Source organism: Opisthocomus hoazin, chromosome 1, assembly GCF_030867145.1.
Source record: "Opisthocomus hoazin isolate bOpiHoa1 chromosome 1, bOpiHoa1.hap1, whole genome shotgun sequence".
In the NCBI taxonomy this organism is placed as follows: Eukaryota; Metazoa; Chordata; class Aves; order Opisthocomiformes; family Opisthocomidae; genus Opisthocomus; species Opisthocomus hoazin.
In genome coordinates, this window is record NC_134414.1 from 4,863,381 (window position 1) to 4,887,451 (window position 24,071).

The 24,071-nt window shown below is 47.3% G+C and overlaps 1 protein-coding gene across 4 annotated transcripts in view; it reads left to right on the forward strand.

Annotated features, from left to right (window-relative positions):
* FCHSD2 (FCH and double SH3 domains 2) overlaps nt 1–24,071 on the forward strand; it is a 195,179-nt gene that overhangs the window by 161,600 nt on the left and 9,508 nt on the right. For all 4 annotated transcript variants that reach the window (XM_075415395.1, XM_075415404.1, XM_075415422.1 and 1 more), the window contains 3 exons: nt 1,985–2,101; nt 3,796–3,900; nt 18,467–18,628. In XM_075415395.1, the coding sequence (XP_075271510.1) occupies nt 1,985–2,101; nt 3,796–3,900; nt 18,467–18,628 (384 nt within the window). The remainder of the gene's footprint in view (nt 1–1,984; nt 2,102–3,795; nt 3,901–18,466; nt 18,629–24,071) is intronic.

Here is a 24,071-nt window from a genome sequence, read left to right on the forward strand (position 1 = left end):
CACCCTGCGAAGGTGGGGTGGATATAATGTCTTCTCACAGCTAATTTTACTCATGGGAAGAGTATGAGACTGGCTCAGGAAAAGAAAAAAAGGAATTGTAGAATCAGAGACTGATGGAGGTTGGAAGGGACCCCTGGAGGTCCTGTGGTCCAGAGCTGGTTGCCGAGGATCATTTCCAGGTAGCTTTTGAGCATCTCCAAGGATGGACACTCCATGACATCCCTGGGCAACCTGTGCCAGTGCTCAGTCACCCGCAAGGTGAAAAAGTGTTTCCCAAAGTTCAGACGGACCCTCCTGTGCCTCTGGTCCTGGCACTGGGCACCCCTGAGAAGAGCCTGGCTCCAGCCCCTTGGCACCGTTCCTTCACATATTTACGTACGTTGATGAGATCCCTCTGAGCTTTCTCTTCTCCTGGCTGAGCAGTCCCGACGCTCTCAGCCTCTCTTCGCAGGAGAGATGCTCCAGCTGCTTCATTATCTCTGTGGCCCTTTGCTGGACTCTCTCCAACTTAATCATCATTGAGTTACTTATCCTTGTGCAGTAGAAGTGTACAGAGTACCCACAAATGTGGAAAGAATAGCAGGAAACCTGCTGTAGTGGGAAGACGGAGACTGATTTACATCGTCAACCCCGAGATATTTGTGTAACTGCACGGGGTAGTTGCGGTGGCACCAATGGAAATTATAGAGACATTGGGAATGATTTCAGTAACGAAATGCTGGGAAGTCTGTCTTCAGAGTTTCAGGTAGGTTCTGTTCAATCTGTAGACAACCGAGAACTGCTTCATCTTGCTTTCGGTGGCATTTCTTGAGGGGGAGAAATTATGTTGACACAATAAAACCAGGCATAAGATGCAACAATACTAAAAAATGTGGTTTGAAATTTGAAATGTCTGTTTTGCAGATTTTTTTTTAATAGAAATGGCGTCCTGCTCTAAAATATTTGATGGCATTACAATTTGATCACAAATTACAAAGAATGAGCCTAAATGGCCGATGGAATCGCACAACCTTTTATCTTTTCTTCCTATAATGCATGTTTGCTTTACAAATTAGGTGACTTCCTTGGCTAGTTGTTCTTCATCTCTTTGAGATAGCGTATGGGTGACCCAGTGTTTCGGTTGTGTTCATCGTGAATGTCTTTCATTGCAGTAGAACCGTGGCTGGTATTCTGTGTCACGCTGATTTTCCTGAGACAGCGAGTTGTGAATTCTTGTGAACTTTGCTTTGCTTTCATCATTGGCTTTCCACAACGTGGTACCATCACAGAGTTCACAAGGAAGAGAGCTGGTTTTGCTGAGTCTTCCTTGTTCTGTATGAAACAAGATCCCAGCTCCCCTCTACTCTTCCCTGGTGAGGCCCCAGCTGCAGTACTCTGTCCAGTTCTGGGCTTCCCAGTTCAAGAAAGACGAGGAGCTACTGGAGAGAGTCCAGCAGAGGGCTACGAGGATGGTGAGGGGACTGGAGCATCTCTCCTACAAGGAGAGGCTGAGGGAGCTGGGCTTGTCCAGCCTGGAGAAGAGAAGACTGAGAGGGTACCTTAGAAATGCCTCTAAATCTCTTCAGGGTGGGTGTCAGGAGGACGGGGCCAGACTCTTTTTCAGTGGTTCCCAGTGACAGGACAAGGGGCAACGGGCACAAACTGAAGCCGAGGAAGGTCCAACTGAAGATGAGGAAGAACTTCTTCCCTCTGAGGGTGACGGAGCCCTGTCCCAGGCTGCCCAGAGGGGCTGTGGAGTCTCCTTCTCTGGAGATATTCCAACCCCGGCTGGCCGCGGTCCTGTGCAGCCTGCTCTGGGTGACCCTGCTTCGGCAGGGGGTTGGACTAGATGACCCACAGAGGTCCCTTCCAACCCCGACCATTCTGTGATTCTGTGATTCTGTGATAAATGTAATGTCAATTTATCCTATAACTCAATATCATCATATCAGAGGTAGTGCCGCATCTGTGTTGTGACTCGTTCTCTTGTTGTTTTCTGTTCCAGAGTCGACAACTGGAATCGGAAACTGGAACGACTGAAGAGCACAGCCTCAACAAGGAGGCTCGGAAATGGGCTACCCGGGTAGCCCGCGAGCACAAAAACATCATCCACAGTCAGCGGGTAGGTCAGGATAACGTTCTTTTACAGATTTTACTTGTTGGAGCTCCCCACTGCATGAAAGAGGAGCTGCTGCAAGCAGCAAGCATTTCTTTGTGTCCTGTTTCACCTTACCCTTGCTTGGCGTGGTACACTGCCAGGTTAGCAGCTCCTCAGACTTTTTGCTTTGTCAATACATTTTGTTATTCCCATACATACCTAAATTTACAGCTTCTACTTTAGTGCGAATAACAGAACTACCTCTAGTGTACACAGCGTCCTTCTCTTTGAGCTAAAGTTTTGGGGGATTCTCTGATCTCCAGTGTATCACTTAAATATTACCCGTAGAGAGAAATGTATTCATTTGCATTTCAAAAGTCTCTTCAACACTAGGAAAATCCACGATTAATGTGCACTTAAATCTAATGTGAGGACACAAAATTAATGATAAATTTATTTTTGCACATGTATTTTTACATATACACGTATGTGGCTCAACAGAGAAGAACCTAAGGCTGTATTTGGACGTCTGAACTGGGGCTTCAGGTAGCTGTGTTTTGGAATACAGCTGAGACCATCTAGGAGTGAGAATAAATTCAGCCCTTAGAAATCCATCCCTTGGGTCATGGAGTACCTGAAACATCTTATGCTCTTCTCTGAAGAGAGTTGGGATCCAAGCTTCTTGTGCTAACTTCTGCCTACAAAGACCTATTTGACACACTCAAGTCAAGCCTAACTTGCAGAGACTACATCAAATTTGGTTGAAGAGGACGTCTCCATACTACAATGCCTGCAATACTGGGTGATAGGCAATGAGCTTCGGCCCAGGACGGGAGGGACCTGGCTTCTCGTTCCACTGTAGTCTTCAGAGATTTGAGCCATTCCTCAGACTGCCCAGGGGAATGCACCAAGCAAGAAGACCAAAGGAGGTGTTTACCATCTTACCCGTCTTCTGCTGAACCTGGGTCTCTCTGTAGCAAAACCCAGAAGGTGTAGTACCAGGCAGCGGGTATGAACAGAGTCTGTAACCAAAATACGATAGAAAAACTCTCCTCAGAGGAGGGAGGGGGAGTGTGCTGGATTCTGGTCCTAGCACCTGATGCTCTTCTGCTCTTTCTCCGAAGACTATGGAACACAAAATACGTAGTCATTGAACTGGTCACAGGTTTGCAGATGACCGGTGAAGATTTGTGCAGTCCCATGCTTCTGTTGTTTTTCGTTTGGATCTGTAGAGTCAACGTAGGTGTACGTGAAGCTGAGAAACTCCACCGTTGTCTCCTGTGGTTCAGAAAATCCTCCTCTGGACGCAACGTTCCTGCAAATGCAGCAAGCCTGTCTTGGCTTCCCCTGCAGCCGAGCTACCGTTAGCATCTTCTCACTCCAAGTTGAAGAGGTTCTTTTTCGACGTGACATAAACGGGGCCCAACAAACCCCTTTTAAATATGTAAATATCAATATATAGATGAGCTGACTGGCACCACAATATCGTGTTTTCATGAAGGTGTTGAAACATTCCGCTGAGTGGAATTTCCACGTGAAATATTGTGCTCTTAAATGGTGCTTTGTCTTGGTCTTCATCTTCTTTTCCTGGAACACACTGTTGTTGGTCAACCTAGGGTCTAAGCAAGCAGTGATTTCCCTGACTTGTCGTAAATACTTATCGTAAATGGCTTACTAGCATTTACTACGTCTGCGGTGTATTTTCTTATTTCTGACAGACACTGGAAGAGCTGGAATGCCACGGGCCGGTGATGTCTGAGCAAACGCGAGCAGAACTGGAGCAGAAAATAGATGAAGCCAGAGAGAGTATTCGCAAGGCTGAGGTAAGAAGAAAATTATTTTGGCGTGTTCAGCGTCTTACCACAGAAAGATTTCTGTTACAGCTATTTAATTTTGTTTGTGGAAATGGTAGCTTTTAGCACCAAAAACCCGGGAATGTTAAAATGTCCTTGGTTTGCTTGAATTCCTACTTTTCAAATCGCTGAATGAACTCAGTGAGAGACTCAAGATTAGAAGAGTAATGGTAAAAATAAAACCTCCTGATGAAGAGTGGTTAAACTTGTGCCCTGGCTGCCAGGAGGGCCAGTGGGATCCTGGGGTGCATCAAGAAGAGTGTGGCCAGCAGGTCGAGGGGGGTTCTCCTTCCCCTCTACACTGTCCTGGTGAGGCCCCATCTGCAGTACTGTGTCCAGTGCTGGGCTCCCCAGTTCAAGAAAGATGAGGAGCTACTGGAGAGAGTCCAGCGGAGGGCTACGAGGATGCTGAGGGGACCGGAGCATCTCCCCTACGAGGAGAGGCTGAGGGAGCTGGGCTTGTTCAGCCTGAAGAAGAGAAGGCTGAGAGGGGACCTAATATATACTTACAAATATCTGAAGGGTGGGTGTCAGGAGGATGGGGCCAGACTCTTTCCAGTGGTGCCCAGCGATAGGACAAGGGGCAATGGGCACAAACTGAAGCACAGGAAGTTCCGTCTGAACATGAGGAAGAACTTCTTCCCTCTGAGGGTGATGGAGCACTGGAACAGGCTGCCCAGGGAGGCTGTGGAGTCTCCTTCTCTGGAGATATTCAAGACCCACCTGGACAAGGTCCTGTGCAGCCTGCTATAGGTGACCCTGCTTTGGCAGGGGGTTGGACTGGGTGACCCCAGACGTCCCTTCCAACCCCAAACATTCTGTGATTCTGTGATTCTGTGATTTTCCACTGTTGTGAAAATCTGTATTTAGGGGCTTTGTCTTAAACAGAGAAAAAACAACGTCAAGTTTACTAGTTTTTTTACCAGAAAACAGTGATCACATCTCTATCTTCATCCTTTTTGGCTTCTAGAAGGAACTGCCACATGCTGACGTGCCTTGTGTGCCAGTATTTTTGCTACACAGATTAATTTATAATGTGAATGGGAAAACATTTGAATTAATCTTTGTATCTCTTCCTGATTTTACTCTGAGGTCCTTTTGAACAGGTTACAGAGGTTTGAGACCTGTTCTGGGTTAAGAAAGGCTCAGGAAAAGATAAATTAGCTTCATACTTGACTGCCAGTGTTGGGTTGGTGAAAGTTAACTGTTTTCATGGCCAGTGATTCAAAAAACCTATTGCAGGCAGCAGGAACTAACCTCTTCGTTTTCGGCTGAGTGGGTTGCTTAATTGAAACCGTAGAGCAAACGTAATTGTTTCAGTTAAGTGCTTCTCATACCATTAGATATTCAGAGTACCTGACATAATTAGGAATGCGATTTAGAGTTCAAGAGGTTAGAAAATACAGAGTAAAAATATTCCTCCTACTGGGATGATAAATGTTAGTTTCTCTTGAAAATAAATCCGGAATATGCTCTCTTAACAGAAAGTGTTGTAAAATTCAAGAGCCTTTTATCTGAGTAAACTGTTTCACCCAGGCTATACTCCGAAGTACTTCGATGTGTATATGTAGTTAATGATTAAATATGCAAGGACAGAGAGCATGAGAGTGAAAGATAAAAGCAGCAGCAGAAAGAAAGAAAAATCGGGATAAGAAGTTGCAGAGGAGAAGGTTGTCACAAAAAATAGTGTAAGAGGTACAAATGAAATCAGTCTGGGACTGAAGTGATTGCAGGTCTTAAGAACGCAGAGTTACCAGAACCCAGGAGATCGGTGGAAACTGAGCAGAGAGTGAACAGAATCATAGAATAGAATCACAGAATCGTTAAGTTTGGACAAGACCTCTAAGATCAACTCCAACCGCCAACCCAACCCCACCATGCCCACTAAACCATGTCCCCAGGGGCCACATCCACACAGTTTTTTAACCCCTCCAGGGATGGGGACTCCACCACTGCCCTGGGCAGCCTGCTCCAAGGCCTGACCACTCTTTCAGCAAAGAAATTTTTCCCAATATCCAATGTGAACCTCCCCTGACACAACCTGAGGCCATTGCCTCTCATCCTGTCACTGGTTACTTGGGAGAAGAGACCAACCCCACCTCACTACACCCTCCTGTCAGGGAGCTGGAGAGAGCGAGAAGGTCTCCCCTCAGCCTCCTCTTCTCCAGCTTGAACAGCCCCAGCTCCCTCAGCCGCTCCCCGTCAGACTCGTATGTTCCCTTGGGGGAGGTGGTGGAGAGAAAAATGGACAGGAGTATTTTTTATTTGGTAAATTTTGGGAAGTTAGAATTTTAACAGGCCGTGCTGCAATAGAAATGGTGAAGAAGTATCTCCGTGGTAGAAATCAGGCCGTGGTCCTGCATGCACGATACAGAGAGCACGAAGCAGGGACAGCACGGACGTGACTGTCTGGGCAGAAGCAGCAAAGAAGAAATAAAAGAGCACACGAGGACTTTTCCCCAGCAGAAGGTTGACTTGTCTGAGAGAATTAGCTAAAAGAGCTTGAGGCAAAATTGCAAGTTGCCTTGGCCACAGCCACGGAATGTAAAGGAGGATTGAAGGAAAGCGCCGAGAAGTGGAATGTTTATATACAAAAAAATGTGAGGTGAGATCAGAAATGAGCGCTGTAGTGTGCTGTAGAAGGCCAGCGGTCTTTTCCGAAAGCAGAGGGATGGATGGAGCTCCATCGGGAAGGCCACGGGAAGATACCGAACGCGTGTTCAGTTTTACACCAGAAAACGGTGCAAACGCCAAGCGCTGAGTCCCGGCAGACGCGGTGGCTGGGTGAGTCTCACCCATTCTCTGCCTTTCCATTTGGTACAAGTTTTCTGCCGTGTTTTTCAAAGACGTGAAGTTGTCCCTGAGATTTTGAAGGGCAGGTTTGTAAACCACTTCGTGGCTTTTAAATGTTGCCACAGAAGTTACTTGTAGTATAGAAATTTTTTTATGTGAAAAGAAAATATAGTATTTTTATTTATAGTATAGAAATTTTTTTTAAGGGAGGTTACTAAGTGAATTCAATCAGCTTGGTGCCTTTTCCTTAGTGATGGCCTTTTCTTCAGCCTTTATTAATCCCCACTCCTCTCAGTGGCACTATGAAGTAATTTCAAGACCATTAATTACACAAGAGATTTTTGCACACGTACGATCCGTAGAGGAATAATCTATGTAAGCTTTGAGTAAAACTATTTCCTTCTATAACACAATTATAATTCTTTTTGGTATGTGAAAACCAAACACTGGCAGCATTCCTGCATGTGTAAGTGCAGCTCATTGCGCTGGAATTCCTGGTGCTCGGGCAGGGGAATGGTGTTTGTGCAGACCCTTGCAGTCGCCTGTCTGGGCTGCAGGCGAGCCGTGGAACGGCCCTTTCCCTGTCCTGCTGCGTTCGGGTCGAGGAGCTGCGGCTGGTGAGTAAAGCAAAGCAAAGAGACCCCTGGTTTAGCTCAGAGCTTCGAAGAGGTCCTTCTCGGGATGGCAAGCGGGGAAGGAAGGGTGTCCGGAGAGGTGGCAGGGGTCGGCGGTCGGTTATGGGAAGGACCTGGCTTAGCAAGGAGAAAGATTTTTCAGCACCTCCGTGTTGCTCAGAAAAAGAGGACTTGGAAAGTGGAAAGAAGAAAGATTACACAAGCGCTGTTTCTTTTTTGTGAAAGTCAGTTTGAGGTGTATGTAATTTATAAAGTAAAACAGAAGAAAAAAAGTCCCCCGAACGTGCAAAGAACTATTTACTGGATTTACATTTGCGTCTGTCAGTGAAGGCATGCTGGAGCTCTGCGGGGAGGGACCTGGGAGTGCTGGTGGACGACAGGTTAACCATGAGCCAGCAGCGTGCCCTGGTTTCCAAGAAGGCCAATGGGATCCTGGAGTGCATCAGGAGGAGTGTGGGCAGCAGGGCGAGGGAGGTTCTCCTCCCCCTCTACTCTGCCCTGGTGAGGCCCCATCTGCAGTGCTGTGTCCAGTTCTGGGCTTCCCAGTTCAAGAGAGATGAGGAGCTACTGGAGAGAGTCCAGAGGAGGGCTACGAGGATGATGAAGGGGACTGGAGCATCTCTCCTATGAGGAGAGGCTGAGGGAGCTGGGCTTGTTTAGCCTGGAGAAGAGAAGGCTGAGAGGGGACCTTAGAAATCCTGATAAATCTCTCCAGGGTGGGTGTCAGGAGGACAGGGCCAGACTCTTTCCAGTGGTGCCCAGTGACAGGACAAGGGGCAACGGGCACAAACTGAAGCACAGGAAGCTCCAGCTGAAGACGAGGAAGAACTTCTTCCCTCTGAGGGTGACGGAGCCCTGGCCCAGGCTGCCCAGAGGGGCTGTGGAGTCTCCTTCTCTGGAGATATTCAAGCACCGGCTGGATGCGGTGCTGTGCAGCCTGCTCTGGGTGACCCTGCTTCGGCAGGGAGTTGGGCTGGGTGACCCACAGAGGTCCCTTCCAACCCCGACCATTCTGTGATTCTGTGTGATTCTGTGAACTAGAAGTTCTATATTTTAAGTTTTTGTTTTCATGACAATGGTAAGGAAGGAGTTCAGCCAGTTGGATAGATCTGATTTGCCTTAAAATAGCTTTCCATCTTTCCGCTGCCTGTGTCCCTTTACCTTTAAACTACCAGAGACAGAAATTTGCTGTCTCCACTGAGCTATGTTGCAGAATGAAGGCAGAACAGAATTTGAAGTTCTTCCCTTGGTTTCTGAAACCCTTCTTTCAGCCTGCACCCTGGACCCTGAGGCTGGGTTACTGGAATTCTTCCTCTTTTTATGTTGCCTCGCTCAAACTCCGACTCCGATGCTTTGGTAGCCCGGTCTGAGTCTCACCAAGCAGCGTCGCTGGTCCCAGGCCTGACATCATTTTTCTTGACGATGACGGGAGATTTCCCATTTGCGCTCAGGTCTATGCTCAAGGCAGGGCTTGGGCCTCCACAGTGATTAATCCTATTTCCACTTCATTATAGGGAGACGCGTTTTATCTCATCGTCAGGATATCTACAACTCTCCAGAGAGTGTTTGTACCAGATAAGATTTGATTAAGACTCATTATGGTGCTGTTTGCTTCGTTTGATTAGTTCAGAAGCTGAGGTCCATGTTTAATTGTAAGCGGAGGGCTGTTTTCTCCCTCCCCTTCTATTTGGCTCTGAATATTTATTACTGTGCTGTGCTAACAGTTGTGTTTGCTGGCTGGGCTCCTGTTCTATCTTAGGATCGAATCTGTTAATTGTACGCTGCATGTGGTCCTGCCGCGTCTCGAGTAGACGTGGCTACGTTGCAGCCTGTTGTTATTTGTGGCGTTCTTGCCGTTGAACCTTTCAGCTGCGGGAGTGGTGTCATCCTCTGCTCATCAGAAAAGTGAGAAAGCAAATTCCGTGCGCGTCACTAAAAGAAATTAAATGGAGTGAGGCTACCAACCTCCCCCCAAAAAACCCAAAAAAAGTTGAATTTGTAATATTTCGCTTGCTGCCATCCCTGTCTTTGCTCGGGAAACATATGCTCGGGAGAGCGGTGCTGAGGAACCAGGTTGCCTGCTCGGCGTGAGATGGGTAGGAGCTGTTCGTCCTTCCAGCCAGGCAGCTTGAGGACTAGCCTGGAAAAATGCCGCCCACGGATCGGGAACTTTGAACTCCTTTTGGTGAAGCGCAGTTCAGTGAGGACATCGCAGAAAGGAGAAAGCCGGTGGTGAGAAGTACGGCGTCGGAGCCCTGGAGCTGTGTGAAGATGCTCAAGCCTGACTGCTTTATCAGCTGCACCCGAACTTTTAATCATTCTGATTACAGTGTTGCAAAAATTACACTAGCGTGTTTGAGAATTTTCATACTCTCTACAAATACCTGAAAGGAGGTTGTAGTGAGGCGGATGTTGGTCTCTTTTCCCAAGTAGCCAGCGATAGGACGAGAGGCAATGCCCTCCAGCTGTGTCATGGGAGGTTCAGATTGGATATTGGGAAACATTTCTTTGCTGAAAGAGTGGTCAGGCCTTGGCCCAGGCTGCCCAGGGCAGTGGGGGAGTCCCCATCCCTGGAGGGGTTCAAAAACTGTGTGGATGTGGCCCTTGGGGACATGGTTGAGCAGGCATGGTGGGGTTGGGCGGATGGTTGGACTTGATGATCTTAGAGATCTTTTCCAACCTGTGATTCTCTGATTCTAATTATTTTTCAGGGACTTGCTGCAAGTGAGAAATCTGGAGAGCATGCAGTTATGCTCAGATCCTGCTTAAATATTTCACAGTATATTTTTTTTACAGAATTCTGGTCTGACCAATGAGAAGGGAAGTCTTTAGAAGACAGGGTTGTATGTACTCACCATACTAATCAAGGATATTTGTATATTCTATACATTCATAAAGATTCCTGTAAGGATATAGTCAGCTGAAAAGCCATATTTGCTCGCTCTCTTGCTAGATCCCTGCTGTAAAGGCTAGATGTCCTTCTACATGGAAACAAATGGATAAGTTGTTTTGAAAATGTCCTACAAATAATGGTCATCATGACTTGAAGTGTTGCTGAGATGAAAAATAATTGCTGTAGGACTTCAGGCAGTAGACTGTCTCTTGGATCTTTTTGGTAAAGGGATCAGGGATTAGTCTGGCCTACTAGAATATGAATGTTGCTTGTTTTGTAGATTTTCTTTTTGTCTTTTTGTTTTTTTTTAATTCAGTTCTTTTGAAAGGTGGATTGCCCCGAAAACCCAACTTCGTTCCTCAAACATGTGGTTTGAAAGCGGTGTCATTTCATAGAGTTGTTCAGGTTCAGAGCTGTGGGGGTGTCTCTAGCCCAGCCCCTGCTTAAATCTGACAGAGTCTTTGGACTGCAAAATGTATACGACATCTTTCACTATGTTAAGAACCAGTTTGTGTTACCAGGACTGTGGAGAAATGTGTTAATGGAGGTTTGCATACATACATTTTATATACATTCATTTTCTACTTACAGAATTCGGGTAATTTCCGTGCAGTCCCATTACCAGTAGCCCAGGAAGAACTTCTTAAACCCTACAAACCGCTTCGATACCGCTCTCATCTACTCTCCATCTCCTTCCCCACCAAATGCTTTCTCCGTTTGACAAGCTCTAATCATAGAATCGTAGAATGGTTTGGGTTGGAAGGGACCTTAAAGATCATCTAGTTCCAACCCTCCTGCCATCACCAGGGACATCATGTTCCACCAGAGCAGGGTGCTCAGAGCTCCATCCAACCTGGCCTTGAACCCTGCCAGGGAGGGGGCAGCCACAGCTTCTCTGGGCAACCTGGGCCAGTGTTTCACCACCCTCATGGGGAAGAAAATTTTTTTATATGCTTGAGCTCGGGAACAACCAGCCTGCCAGTTGGGCTGGAGCTACACAGGTGAGCTCTTCTCCGTTAATAGCTTCACCTCTGTTTTCTTAACCTTGGCATTCGCTCTTGAGACATGTTATCTCCGTCAGCGTTTCATTTCCTGTTTGCTTCACCCTCACGGTCCCGTTTGATTTAACTCCGTGCAGAATATTTAGCATATAAATTAACTGACTCCGCTGTAATATCTGTAGAAGCTCCCCGCCCAGCCTCCCACTTAAAAAAACCCCTCAGTGTTGTGTTGAAAAACATCGTTTATTAGCTAGCTCCCTCGCGGGTGCAGAAGAAGGACTGGGGTTGGGGGTTTCAGTCGTGGCTCAGCTCAAGGGTCAAAATTTTCGGTGAGCCGTGTAGGGTAGGATTTGGGGGGGTTGGGGTGTTTCTGGCGTAGCCAACTTCCCACCCCAACCGTCTTTCACGGCGACAAGGCAGTGAGAGTTGAGCTTCGCGGATGATTTGCTCGTGCATCCCTGCTTTGGTAGCACTGGACTGCGGTTGAAACCTGCTTCGCAGGGGAGGGTTTATGTTGGGTTTTGAGGAATTTGTGGCATTCCAATACTTTTTTTTTAACTCTACTCACAGTTACTTCTGCCTGTCACTGTGCAAATAATTCTGTTTGCACAAAATTTAAATGATAAATTGTTTCTCATTAAGAGAATGATTTCATTTTAATGCCTTTTTTTAGTTCAAAAAGCCTAGAATTTAAACAAAAACATTTCTAAATGAGGAAAAAAATGAAGTTACTGTCTGTCCAGGATGTTTAGCCAAAATTTTTCCTTATTGCTTTCTTTGTTCTTAGCTAAAACAATTTGCCAAATGAGCCTGTCCAACCCACTTAATGATTTTGTTCCTGCCACTAGATAAATGTTCCAGTGGAATAAAGTATTTCTCACAAAAGGTCATTTAGGTCTACTTGTAATCTTAATTTAATCTGACTTTAGTGTCTGAACCTGCTCATAAGTATAACCTTTGTCTAAAATAGATAATTCTGAATTCTTTAAGGAAAGAAAGATGGGCTTGGTGGGGTGGTCGGGTGGCTTTAGGACAGGTCGCGAAGCGCCGGGAATGCAGAGCAGGGAGGGGAGCACGCTCTGCTGGGCGGGGGTCACGGTCTCCTTCCGCGCCCTGAAAAATCGTGGGAAATAAAGCAACTCCGCTTTCAGGCAACTGCATTCAGAACTGACCCGCACAATCCTAAACGGCGGTGTTTGAGGGGCCAGGTTAGAGCAGCTTCGCTGGATTGCTGCGTTTGCTTTTTACCCCAGCGCTTTGATAAATGGCTTTAAAAGACTCGTAACCGAGGCGGTGGTGGGATGGAAGTGAACGCTTGGTTTCTTATCGGCCCTTTTCTTTCTGGGAACAGAGAGCAGCTATGTAACGTATTCTTGCTGGTTGTGATTCCCATGGCTTCCACAGCAGTTGTTTATCTTCATCTGGTGGAAGCCGTAGGTCTAAAGCCTTAATTAAGGCTGGAACAGTAAATAAACAAAACTATTCCTTCTTCCATGTAGAGCAATGATAGGTATGTGAGAAACAGATAACAACATTTATATTTTTAAAAACTTTGGAGGTTTTTTTTCCTTTCATCTTCTTACAACCTACCACCAGCTAAGGCACGAGAACGGCGCGGAGAAGCAGGAACCACCCAGAACACTGTTTGTAAACTTTGTGGGTGGCTGACGGGTTTTAAATCCATGTAAAACTTCTTCCCTCTGAGGGTGACGGAGCCCTGGCCCAGGCTGCCCAGAGGGGCTGTGGAGTCTCCTTCTCTGGAGATATTCCAACCACGGCTGGATGTGGTCCTGTGCAGCCTGCTCTGGGTGACCCTGCGTCAGCAGGGGGTTGGGCTGGGGGATCCCCAGAGGGCCCTTCAACCCCACCATGCTGTGATTCTGGGATGCTGTGATCCCAGTCCTCAGCTATTAAATGGTCATTGTAAGTAGCAACTTCACTGTTAAGTAGGAAAATGTTTGTCCTACGGTGAGGCTTTGTAACTGAAATTTGGGCAGCACCCAGGTTTCGGAGCAAGCGCTGGATTCCAGCGTTCCTGTGCTTTCAAAACTCAGCTGCCTTCCTGCAGATGCTGAGCGTTGGTGGGAAGATGAGTGGTTACGCGATTCAAAATATTTTCAAGTCTACGAGCTTCTGTCAGCGGAGGTCACATGGTCGGGAGGACCAGCATGTGTGTCTGCTAGAGGCACCATTTTGGTGAGAGGGAAGATCAACCATTAAGGCCTTGTTTAATTTTTAATTTGAAATACATGACCTTTTGGCGGCAGCAAGGCTTTAGGGCTGGTGCATCCTTCTTTAAGGACGTTGTGGTCTTGCGTGGGTTTGCGGTGCGATGCAAATCTGCGATCTGTCAGCAAGTACACCCATCTCTTCCCGTCGAATGCATCGCTTGCTGGCTATGTTCCCACATTGGGAGCTGGAAGAGAAGACTGGGCCAGCCAAGGCTGTATCCGTGGCGCAAGGTGGGTCCCTCCTCGACGCAGTCAGGTCTCTGGCTTGCAGAAACCTCACCTTGCAAAGGGAAGAGCCTGCCTTGGGCCTGCGTGCGGTCATGGAAGAAACACATGGGGCAAAGTTTGTTGCGTGACTTGGTGCTGCTGGAATAGAATCACAGAATGGTTAAGCTTGGGAAAGACCTCCAAGATCATCAAGTCCAACCGCCAACCCAACCCCACCATGCCTGCTCAACCATGTCCCCAAGTGCCACATCCACACGGTTTTTGAACCCCTCCAGGGATGGGGACTCCCCCACTGCCCTGGGCAGCCTGGTCCAAGGCCTGACCACTCTTGCAGGAAAGAAATGTTTCCCAGTCTCCAATCTGAACCTCCCCTGACGCAGCTTGAGGCCATTGCCTCTCGTCCTATCACTGGTTACTTGGGAGAAGAGACCAACCTCCCCTCACTACACCCTCCTGTCAGGGAGCTGGAGAGAGCGAGAAGGTCTCCCCTCAGCCTCCTCTTCTCCACACTGAACAGCCCCAGCTCCCTCAGCCGCTCCCCATCAGACTTGTTCTCCAGACCCCTCCCCAGCCTCGCTGCCCTTCTCTGGACACGCTCCAGCCCCTCAATGTCCTTCTTGGAGTGAGGGGCCCAAAACTGAGCACAGCACTTGAGGTGTGGCCTCACCAGTGCCGAGTCCAGGGGCACGATCCCCTCCCTACTCCTGCTGGCCACACCATTCCTGATCCAAGCCAGGAAACACCAGTCTTCCCTCTAGGCGATCCCGTGTTTCCCTCTTACCTAACATTTTATGGCAGCGTAATGAAAGCATCAAACCCCAGCTGGTTTAGCCAGAGCGATACTTGAATGAAGTGCTTGTGTTTGTAAATACATAGCCGTTCCTTTGTGAGAGGCAGAATAAAGTTCTGCTACTGTCTGGCATTTTATTTTTTTTCATATAGGTAGGAAGCTGTTAACCCTGGTCTACCAGTGTAATAATTTAGGTAAAAATAAGTATGCATCCTCGTAAATAGCGTTCTGCCTCTTTCAAGTGCAGGCCTGACCTAAGACTGCAAATACTTTCATGGCTTGTCTGCAGTGGAATGAAACTGAAAACATTTGTGGTTTGGAAACAACAGTTGTTGAATCTTCAGGCTACTCTGTGTAAATAGAGTGGGGTAACTCGATTGGGTTTGCTGGGTACCTTGAATTAAAAACTCTTGTCTGACCCTTAGCAAGTACAGTCAAGGATCCTGGAGCAGCTTGTTTGTTTTAGCTAACAAATTGGGACAAACAACATGGTTTACAGCAGACTGAGTACTAATACGAGCTACAAATGTTTATAGCATGCCTAGGCTAATGTTTATTGCTGTTGCATAACTCCAGCTAATTGGAAATTGCATAACGAGGTAAAACAGCAAAACAACTAGGCCGATCATTTCCTAGGCAACTTCTGTTGAAGGCGTACGGAAATTCGTCGTAATATTATGTCAGGATATAAAGACAAATTAGGGGGTAGCCACCTTACTCCACCAGTATATCTATAAATACACGGGGCAGTGCAGCTTGGTGACAGAATCACAGAATCACAGAATGGTAGGGGTTGGAAGGGACCTCTGTGGGTCATCTAGTCCAACCCCCTGCCGAAGGAGGGTCACCTACAGCAGGCTGCACAGGACCTTGTCCAGGCGGGTCTGGAATATCTCCAGAGAAGGAAACTCCACAGCCCCTCTGGGCAGCCTGGGCCAGGGCTCTGTCACCCTCAGAGGGAAGAAGTTCTTACTCATGTTCAGCTGGAGCTTCCTCCGCTTCAGTTTGTGCCCATTGCCCCTTGTCCTGTCGCTGGGCACCACTGGAAAGAGTCTGGCCCCGTCCTCCTGACACCCACCCTGAAGAGATTTGTAAGTATATATTAGGTCCCCTCTCAACCTTCTCTTCTCCAGGCTGAGCAAGCCCAGCTCCCTCAGCCTCTCCTCGTAGGAGAGATGCTCCAGTCCCCTCCTCATCCTCGTAGCCCTCCGCTGGACTCTCTCCAGTAGCTCCTCATCTTTCTTGAACTGGGGAGCCCAGAACTGGACAGAGTACTCTAGATGAGGCCTCAACAGGGCAGTGTAGAGGGGAAGGAGAACCTCCCTCAACCTGCTGTAACGTCATAAAATGGGGAGTTTCTCATTAACAAGCTAAAGCAAATGACTCCCGTTGTCCTGCATCAAGTCAATCTATCATGGCTTCAAAAAAAAACCCAGTAAAAGGCCGATGTGTCCAGCGAAGCCGCTGCCCCCCGCCGTGCCCTGCTGCGGTCACAGATCCACCCCGGGTGAATGGGTCGCCTGCTCCTCGGCGGTTCTCGCGTCGCAGACGCCCGGTGTCCCTGTGCGGCTGCTGGAGCGGAGCGTGCCCCGGCGTCGGGGAGCGTCCAGGCGAGAGGCAGGACCTCGCTGCGGGCCGCGGAGCCGCTCGTCTCCCCTTCTCTCAAAGCAGATGTGGGGTTGTTCAGCATCTGGAATGCTGATCAGCGGGAGAGAGATGTGTTCACGTGCAGGAATCAGCATCCCTGGACTCAGATTTTTTTGGTGCAGCCCGTCTGGGCTAACATCTTTGGTTTAAAATCTTGTTCTCTGTTTAGCTTGATATCGCGAGAAATCCAGTTCTCAATTTGTAAGTGCTCCTAAACCAAATTTTTCCAAAGAAAAGGTTACTGATTAATTAAAATTATTATTGTTTCCATGTTCTTACAGCTTGAAAATGCACAAACTAATGTAAGTAGGGGCAAACCCAAAAACACTGGCAGGTATTACCTCTCGGTAGAGGGATTTTACCCTTCAGTAGAGGGTTTATCCCTCAGCAGAGGGATAAAATCCCTATTCCATTCAGCCCTGGAACTCAAAACTGGTAACACCACGTAACACTTCTCATTGCAGAGCACCTCATCGGTATTGCTTTGGTAAATATTTACAGAGGTCGGGTTGGGGCTGGGGCCGTACTGCCTCACGAGGTTTTCAGAAGATGCTTGGTGTCCCAGTGGAATTGAGAGGATCAGCCTTTCAAATGCAAAGGCTGACGTGTGGATCAGTCTTTGGACTCATTATTCTATTTAAATCAGTATTTTCTGAATCTTGGCTGAAGCGGTGTGATGCGTATTAGTGTATTTTACTTTTTTCCTCATTTTCTCTGCTATATGAAGAGTATTTACAGTACATGTTAATCATTCACCTGAAGACCGCTTGCACGGAGAAGTGGAAACTTCGCTTGGCTCAGTGGCTTTGGCCTTTCCCATGGGAAACACTTCTCAAACTTGTCCGATCCTTCAGTCTCCGGACCTAATGATGTGGGAGAGCGTGTGCGTGCAGCTGTACCCAGATGCAGATACATTTCACATCGTGAATTTTACTCTTAACATCTTACCTACTTCTTAAAAATCACGTTTCACCGAAATGGAATTAAAAAAAATATCTCTCAAAAGGTGTTTTTCGTTGTTTGAAGCGGGTTTAAAGTCACCTTCGCAAATAATTTTAAAATGAAAATGGATCTGTGTTTGGGGGTTCAGCTGAAGGAAAGTTATAGCCATTTATTTTCTGACGTATCTTCTTAATAGAAATACATTAATGAAGTGCAGCAGCATGTCAAAACCAAGAAAAATACCAGTATCATTTCGGGTCCACACAAAATTTTATGTACAGTAAGGATATTCATAAGAGAGATAAAAATCTAGGTAGCAGCAGTTGGCACTTGAATTCACTGTACGTATATTCTTACGTAGTCGACTCTGCTTCTGCCACTACAGAACAAGTAATTTCCCTTTATTTTTTGCGTAGACCCATCTATTTGGGTCTGTAGGGCTGGACTGGCCATAAATATCCTCGATTTTATTCCTGGGTTTGCCTCCTCACTTCTTGATGCAGTCTTGGAAATTCTGCTTTGCGTTTCTTGAGATTCTGCTTTTCTTGAAATTCTGCTTTTCTTGAAATTCTGCTTTTCTTGAATTTCTACATTTCTTCCCGCTGCTCTTTCCCTTCCTTCTGTTTAGATTGTTAAATGATTTGGATCGGGGTGGTGGTTTGCCATGAATTTGTTAAAGCCTTGGCTCCGTTGGCCCGAAAGCGTGCCAGGATGCTGCAGGGAGCCCAGCTGTCAGAAAACCTAAATTTTCATTCTGTTCTGAAGACAAAAAATCATGAAACCGTTTGTTGAAGTGTGATATTTATTTCATTTTGGGATTATTAAGATATTCTGCTCCCATAACAAAGAAGCTTCCTGTGATCTCTGCCAAGCGCGGGTGGAAAATAGCCTCATCTCGGGGTTGGTGGGTCTGCGTGCGTGTATCGCGCCGGGTTGAGTTGTGCATCGTGTCCAGTTCAGTCACCAGCTGAAAGGGCATCCAGGGTCTGCAGCCTGGGAGTATCCCTCATTTTAAAAATACTGCAGAGCGCTGGGGTTTGTCTGGGTTTCTGCACTTTGGAAAGAATCTGAACGAACCGAGCACTAGGGTATGTGAACAGAAGGTTCGCATAAACTAATGGATGTTATTTTTAAAACACCAGCTTGTGAAATTGGCTGTGTCTGTAGTTTTACATCTCTAGAAAACCGTTCCCTGTCCTTTGGCTCACACCGCGTTCCTGCAGGCGAGGAAATGAGGAACCGGACTCGTTTCCGCGCGGAGCAGCTTTCGGAGCCACCGGAGTCGTTTGCGGATCAGGAAATAAGGCGTTCGAATCGTGGCAAGGAGTGAAATGCAGTCTTGAAAGGATCTGACTCGTGCCTCTTTATTTCCTCAGATAATTAAGCTGAAAGCTGAAGCCCGTCTGGATCTGCTGAAGCAGATTGGTGTGTCGGTGGATACGTGGCTAAAAAGCGCGATGAACCAAGTGATGGAAGAACTGGAAAACGAACGCTGGGCCAGCCTGCCTTCGGTGACCAACAACGGCTCTTCACACCTGGTACGGCTTCCAGCGCGTAAACCTCACCCCGCCTCCCCATGCCTCTTTCCTAGTAGCAACTCCTAACTTAATACCGAATATAAAACCAACTTGATAACATCTGGTTGGTTGGTACCTACCTGGAAAAATGTTGGAGCTTTACGTGGCTTAAGCATGTGTATGACTTTCATAGAATCACAGAATCATTAAGGTTGGAAAAGACCTCTAAGATCATCAAGTCCAACCGCCAACCCAACCCCACCATGCCTGCTAAACCATGTCCCCAAGGGCCACATCCACACGGTTTTTGAACCCCTCCAGGGATGGGGACTCCCCCACTGCCCTGGGCAGCCTGGTCCAAGGCCTGACCGCTCTTTCAGGAAAGAAATTTTTCCTAATACCCAACCTAAACCTCCCCTGACACAGCTTGAGGCCATTAATGCAAAAAAGGCCATTCATGCGAAAAAAACCCCAAACAACAGCAACAAAAAAGGATTTTTGGGGTCTGTTGCTGTGTTTACTTTAGACTGATTTTTCTGTCCTTGGAAAATTGCCACAACATTTATTTGCCACCTCCTGAAAAGAAAAATGTCTGCGTGTTCCTTTGAAGTTTCGTTAATAGTTTATGAAGTTTATCTGAGATACTTGGATGAAAGGCTTTGTGCTTCCCAATGTTTACAAAACGGTGGACTCAACATCATCGAAGAGTCATTTATGTGTGGATTGCAGTGAAAGTCATTGAGAAAGCAAAGCTTGTTTTCCAAATTGATTGGGATATTTGAGATGAAAATGTAATTCATTCAAAAAATCAATGTAAGTCTTTGGAAAAGACTTACCCCGTGAGCGGGGTCGGATGTTTCCCTCAAAGAGTTGTCAGAGATTTAGATGTTGCCAGCATTCAGCTGCAAGGTACTGCCCTGTAATTTGAGATTCAGTAGATTATTTGAATAACTGTACTGTGTCCAGTGCTGGGCTCCCCAGTTCAAGAAAGATGAGGAGCTGCTGGAGAGAGTCCAGCGGAGGGCTATGAGGATGATGAGGGGACTGGAGCATCTCTCCTACGAGGAGAGGCTGAGGGAGCTGGGCTTGTTCAGCCTGGAGAAGAGAAGGCTGAGAGGGGACCTTAGAAATGCCGATAAATCTCTTCAGGGTGGGTGTCAGGAGGACGGGGCCAGACTCTTTCCAGTGGTGCCCAGCGACAGGACAAGGGGCAACGGGCACAAACTGAAGCCGAGGAAGCTCCAGCTGAAGACGAGGAAGAACTTCTTCCCTCTGAGGGTGACAGAGCCCTGGCCCAGGCTGCCCAGAGGGGCTGTGGAGTCTCCTTCTCTGGAGATATTCAAGACCCGCCTGGCCGCGGTGCTGTGCAGCCTGCTCTGGGTGACCCTGCTTCGGCAGGGGGGTTGGACTGGGTGACCACAGAGGGCCCTGCTAACCCTGCCATGCTGGGATTCTGTGAACTAGTTTCACTTAAAGCATTAAAGAAGTTAAATTGTAACAGAGCACAAACCCGATCGCTACTGCATTTCATCCAAAGAGTTGGTAACTTCTTAAGCTGTTGCGTGAGTGCATCTCGCTGTGTCCGAAGTCACGCTGACTCTTTGGAAAATTTCACCCAATACACCCAAAATTGAACTAAAAAGCAACTTTGATCAGTGGAAAGTTGGTAATGATTTTTTTTTCAGTTGTACTTCAGATTAATGGTGTTTGTAATGTCTATAGCTGGTTTGCAAAATAGGCCAGCGACACCTCTCAGCTGTTTAGCTTGGAAGAAAGCACCTTTTAGTGTAATTCGAGAAAGAATAGAAAGCAAACTCTTATTTTCCTCCCCTCTCCCCCCCGAAGAATGATACGTTTCCAAAAAACTAGTGATAGCTGAACCGAACAGCTGCCTGAGCCAAGAAACCCTGTTCAGGAAAGAGGCACTGCTAAAAGAGCTCAGAATTCCCTTTTTTTTTCTTTTCAACATGGCACGCAGTGCTGAGCTGTCACCTTTGGCACCAAAACGAACCAATCTGTTGCTCTTCGCCAGTAACCAACTCCAATAAAACTCCTGAAGGTTTGGCCAGTTTGCCTCAAACAAATTTTAAGTTTTCTCTGTGTTTATATATATAAAATTTCACAAAACTCAGAGGTTTTTATTAAGTCTTGGTTTGCATGTGGATATTTTCCTCACTGTAGTCTTCAAATACTATTAAAATTACTTAATTCACACTTCTTTTTTAATCTTAAATGCCTTGGACAGCCAGAATATATCTTCTGTGTAACAAAACTTTGAGGGGGAATGGGAATGCGGTTTTTCGTTGCGTTGCCAATGATTTTGGAGAGCGCCTTGCTTTTACCGACGACCAAAAAGACACAAAATCTCCGTGTCTGTCTTTCCTTCCCCTCTGCTCTGCCCTGGTGAGGCCCCATCTGCAGTGCTGTGTCCAGTTCTGGGCTCCCCACTTCAACAAAGATGAGGAGCTACTGGAGAGAGTCCAGCACAGGGCTACGAGGATGATGAGGGGACTGGAGCATCTCTGCTACAAGGAAAGGCTGAGGGATCTGAGCTTGTTCAGCCTGGAGAAGAGAAGGCTGAGAGGGGACCTTAGAAATGTTTATAAATCTCTTCATGGTGGGTGTCAGGAGGATGGGGCCAAGCTCTTTCCAGTGGTGCCCAGCGACAGGACAAGGGGCAACGGGCACAAACTGAAGCCGAGGAAGTTCCAGCTGAACATGAGGAAGAACTTCTTCCCTCTGAGGGTGATGGAGCCCTGGCCCAGGCTGCCCAGAGGGACTGTGGAGTCTCCTCTGGAGATATTTAAGACCTGCCTGCTCGCAGTCCTGTGCAGCCTGCTCTGGGTGACCCTGCTTCGGCAGGAGGGTTGGACTGGATGACCCACAGAGGTCCCTTCCAACCCCTAATGTTCTGTGATTCTGTGATTCTATGTCAGCAAGTGTGTGGTATCTACACGCAAAAATTCTTACTCATTCCCAGGTTTCTTCATGCTTTGCTGCTGCTTTGTTGTTTTCTTGGTAATGGTGGCAAACCCTCAGAGGGAAGGGTTTCTTTGGATGTACAGATATTTTCGTCTGTGTCAACTTTAGTTCAAGAAAGCAAGCAGGCGCTGAATGGAGTCTCAGCAAGCGCTTCCTGAATCCACTTTTCCCTTTCTTCAGGGTGTTTGGATGTTTCTTCTAAGATGTTGCACGTGGAGCTCAAACACGGCGACGGTGATTTGCAGTAAAGGTTGTTGTAGTCACTGCTCTGCCTAGTCAGTCCCTGCGGGATTTATTCCCGTGGCTGGCAGTATAATTAGAGATTAAAGTTGTAATGTGCGGCTCCAAGCTTCAGCCTTCCCAGATCCCGAAGGAGTTCTTGTGCAGAGTTGATTTCAGATCTGTTCTAGCCAGGATACACGAGGATACATTACATAGCTGTGTTTAACAGTGTTTTTCTCCCTTTCTTCTTGTTCTCCACCTCCTTTAACTTCCCGTTGAGCGTGTTGGATTGCACCCAGCACCTTGTTCTCCGTCTCGTCAGCCATGCCAACGGCAGCAAACCCCGTGCTACTCCCAGCAGATGCCACGGCGTGGGAGGTTAAACTCTGATTCTCATTTTCCCCTTTTACACTTACGTACGCTCCCCTATAAAAAAAGATGCTGTTGACCTTGGCAGGCCAGATGAGGACAGCCCGTAGATGGAATTCTTAGAACCGTTGCCGAAATTACGCTGCTTGCAATTATTAGAATTACTGCAGCATATAACAGGCGGCACTTTCACTTCTTCCTTGATGAGTGGGCAGCGTTTAACAGCCAGAAACCGGCCCTCTGCGTCCGTAGGTCGTGCACTGCTTTGCTTGTTGTCGGTGCTTGTCGTGATGCGTTTTGTTCAGCAAAGCTCTCGAGGTTCAGATTGGATATTGGGAAAAATTTCTTTATTGAAAGACTGGTCAGGCCTTGGACCAGGCTGCCGAGGGCAGTGGTGGAGTCCCCATCCCTGGAGGGGTTCAAAAACCGTGTGGATGTGGCCCTTGGGGACATGGGTTAGCAGGCATGGTGGGGTTGGGTTGGCATTTGGACTTGATGATCTTAGAGGTCTTTTCCAGCCTTAATGATTCTATGATGGCTTAATATCACTGTGTTTATTTAACCTGCTACAGTGATGGAAGAAGCTGAAGGAGTTAATATCCCATCACCTATCCAGCTGGCTGGCTTTCTGATGTAATGATGACATGCATAATCTTGGAAGGGAATACTTTTTTTTTCTCAGCGTGCATGCCCAGTAAAGTCAATCATCATTTTGATTTTTCATGTCATCTGGAAAACATACACAATGCTACTCTTACATATTAACATTGTTGGGAAACCTTTCTGCTGCCTACAACAAATGTACTGTAAATACTATGTAATTTGTTCAAAAAAGGAAGCGAGAATAATGTCTTTATGGGGTTTGTGTTTGGTTTTCACTGGGACTTGAAGCAGCACAGTTACAAGGAACATTTGTGCAGTAGAAGTACAGCATTGCAGAGCTAGAAGTGAAGTTTGCAGTTGCTGCGTTTACTGTGAACATGAAAATGCACGCTTACAGCTCTAAGGGGACATCTTCTAACTGTAAAAGGTTATAGCATCTTTCAGCTATTAAATTGCTGGTTCCTATTCAAGCCTGATGCCATCTGATACCAGTGACCTGCACGAAACAAACTGTGGCTTCAGTCCCTAAAGACACGTATTGCCGACGGATCGATGCCTGGCGCTGCCCCGGCAGACCGCTCCGGTGGTGAACTGCCTGGAGACTCCTACAGCTCATCCATGGAAGTCAGATGGGTGGTAGTTCGGTGTCGACGTGCTCTCTGTTGTTGCCAGGGTCTCTGCATTTCCAAGGATAGGTGAGGGGACTGGAGCATCTCTCCTATGAGGAGAGGCCGAGGGAGCTGGGCTTGTTCAGCCTGGAGAAGAGAAGGCTGTGAGGGGACCTTAGAAATGCCTACAAATCTCTTCAGGGTGGGTGTCAGGAGGACAGGGCCAGACTCTTTCCAGTGGTGCCCAGCGACAGGACAAGGGGCAATGGGCACAAACTGAAGCAGAGGAAGTTCCAGCTGAACATGAAGAAGAACTTCTTCCGTCTGAGGGTGACAGAGCACTGGCCCAGGCTGCCCAGGGAGGTTGTGGAGTCTCCTTCTCTGGAGATCTTCAAGACCCGCCTGGACAAGGTCCTGTGCAGCCTGCTCTGGGTGACCCTGCTTGGGCAGGGGGTTGGGCTGGGTGACCCACAGAGGTCCCTTCCAACCCCGACCATTCTGTGATTCTGTGAAAAAGGGTTTTTGGGGTATTGTTTTGGTATGGAATCTCTTGTTTTGTAGGATAAGCAAAATAAGCTGTATATTTGCACACCTTTTTAATATGTATAATCAAGCTATCCTGTCACCTTATTATCTGCATTTATTCTTACGTTTGTGCCCTGTTCCATACCTTCGGTATA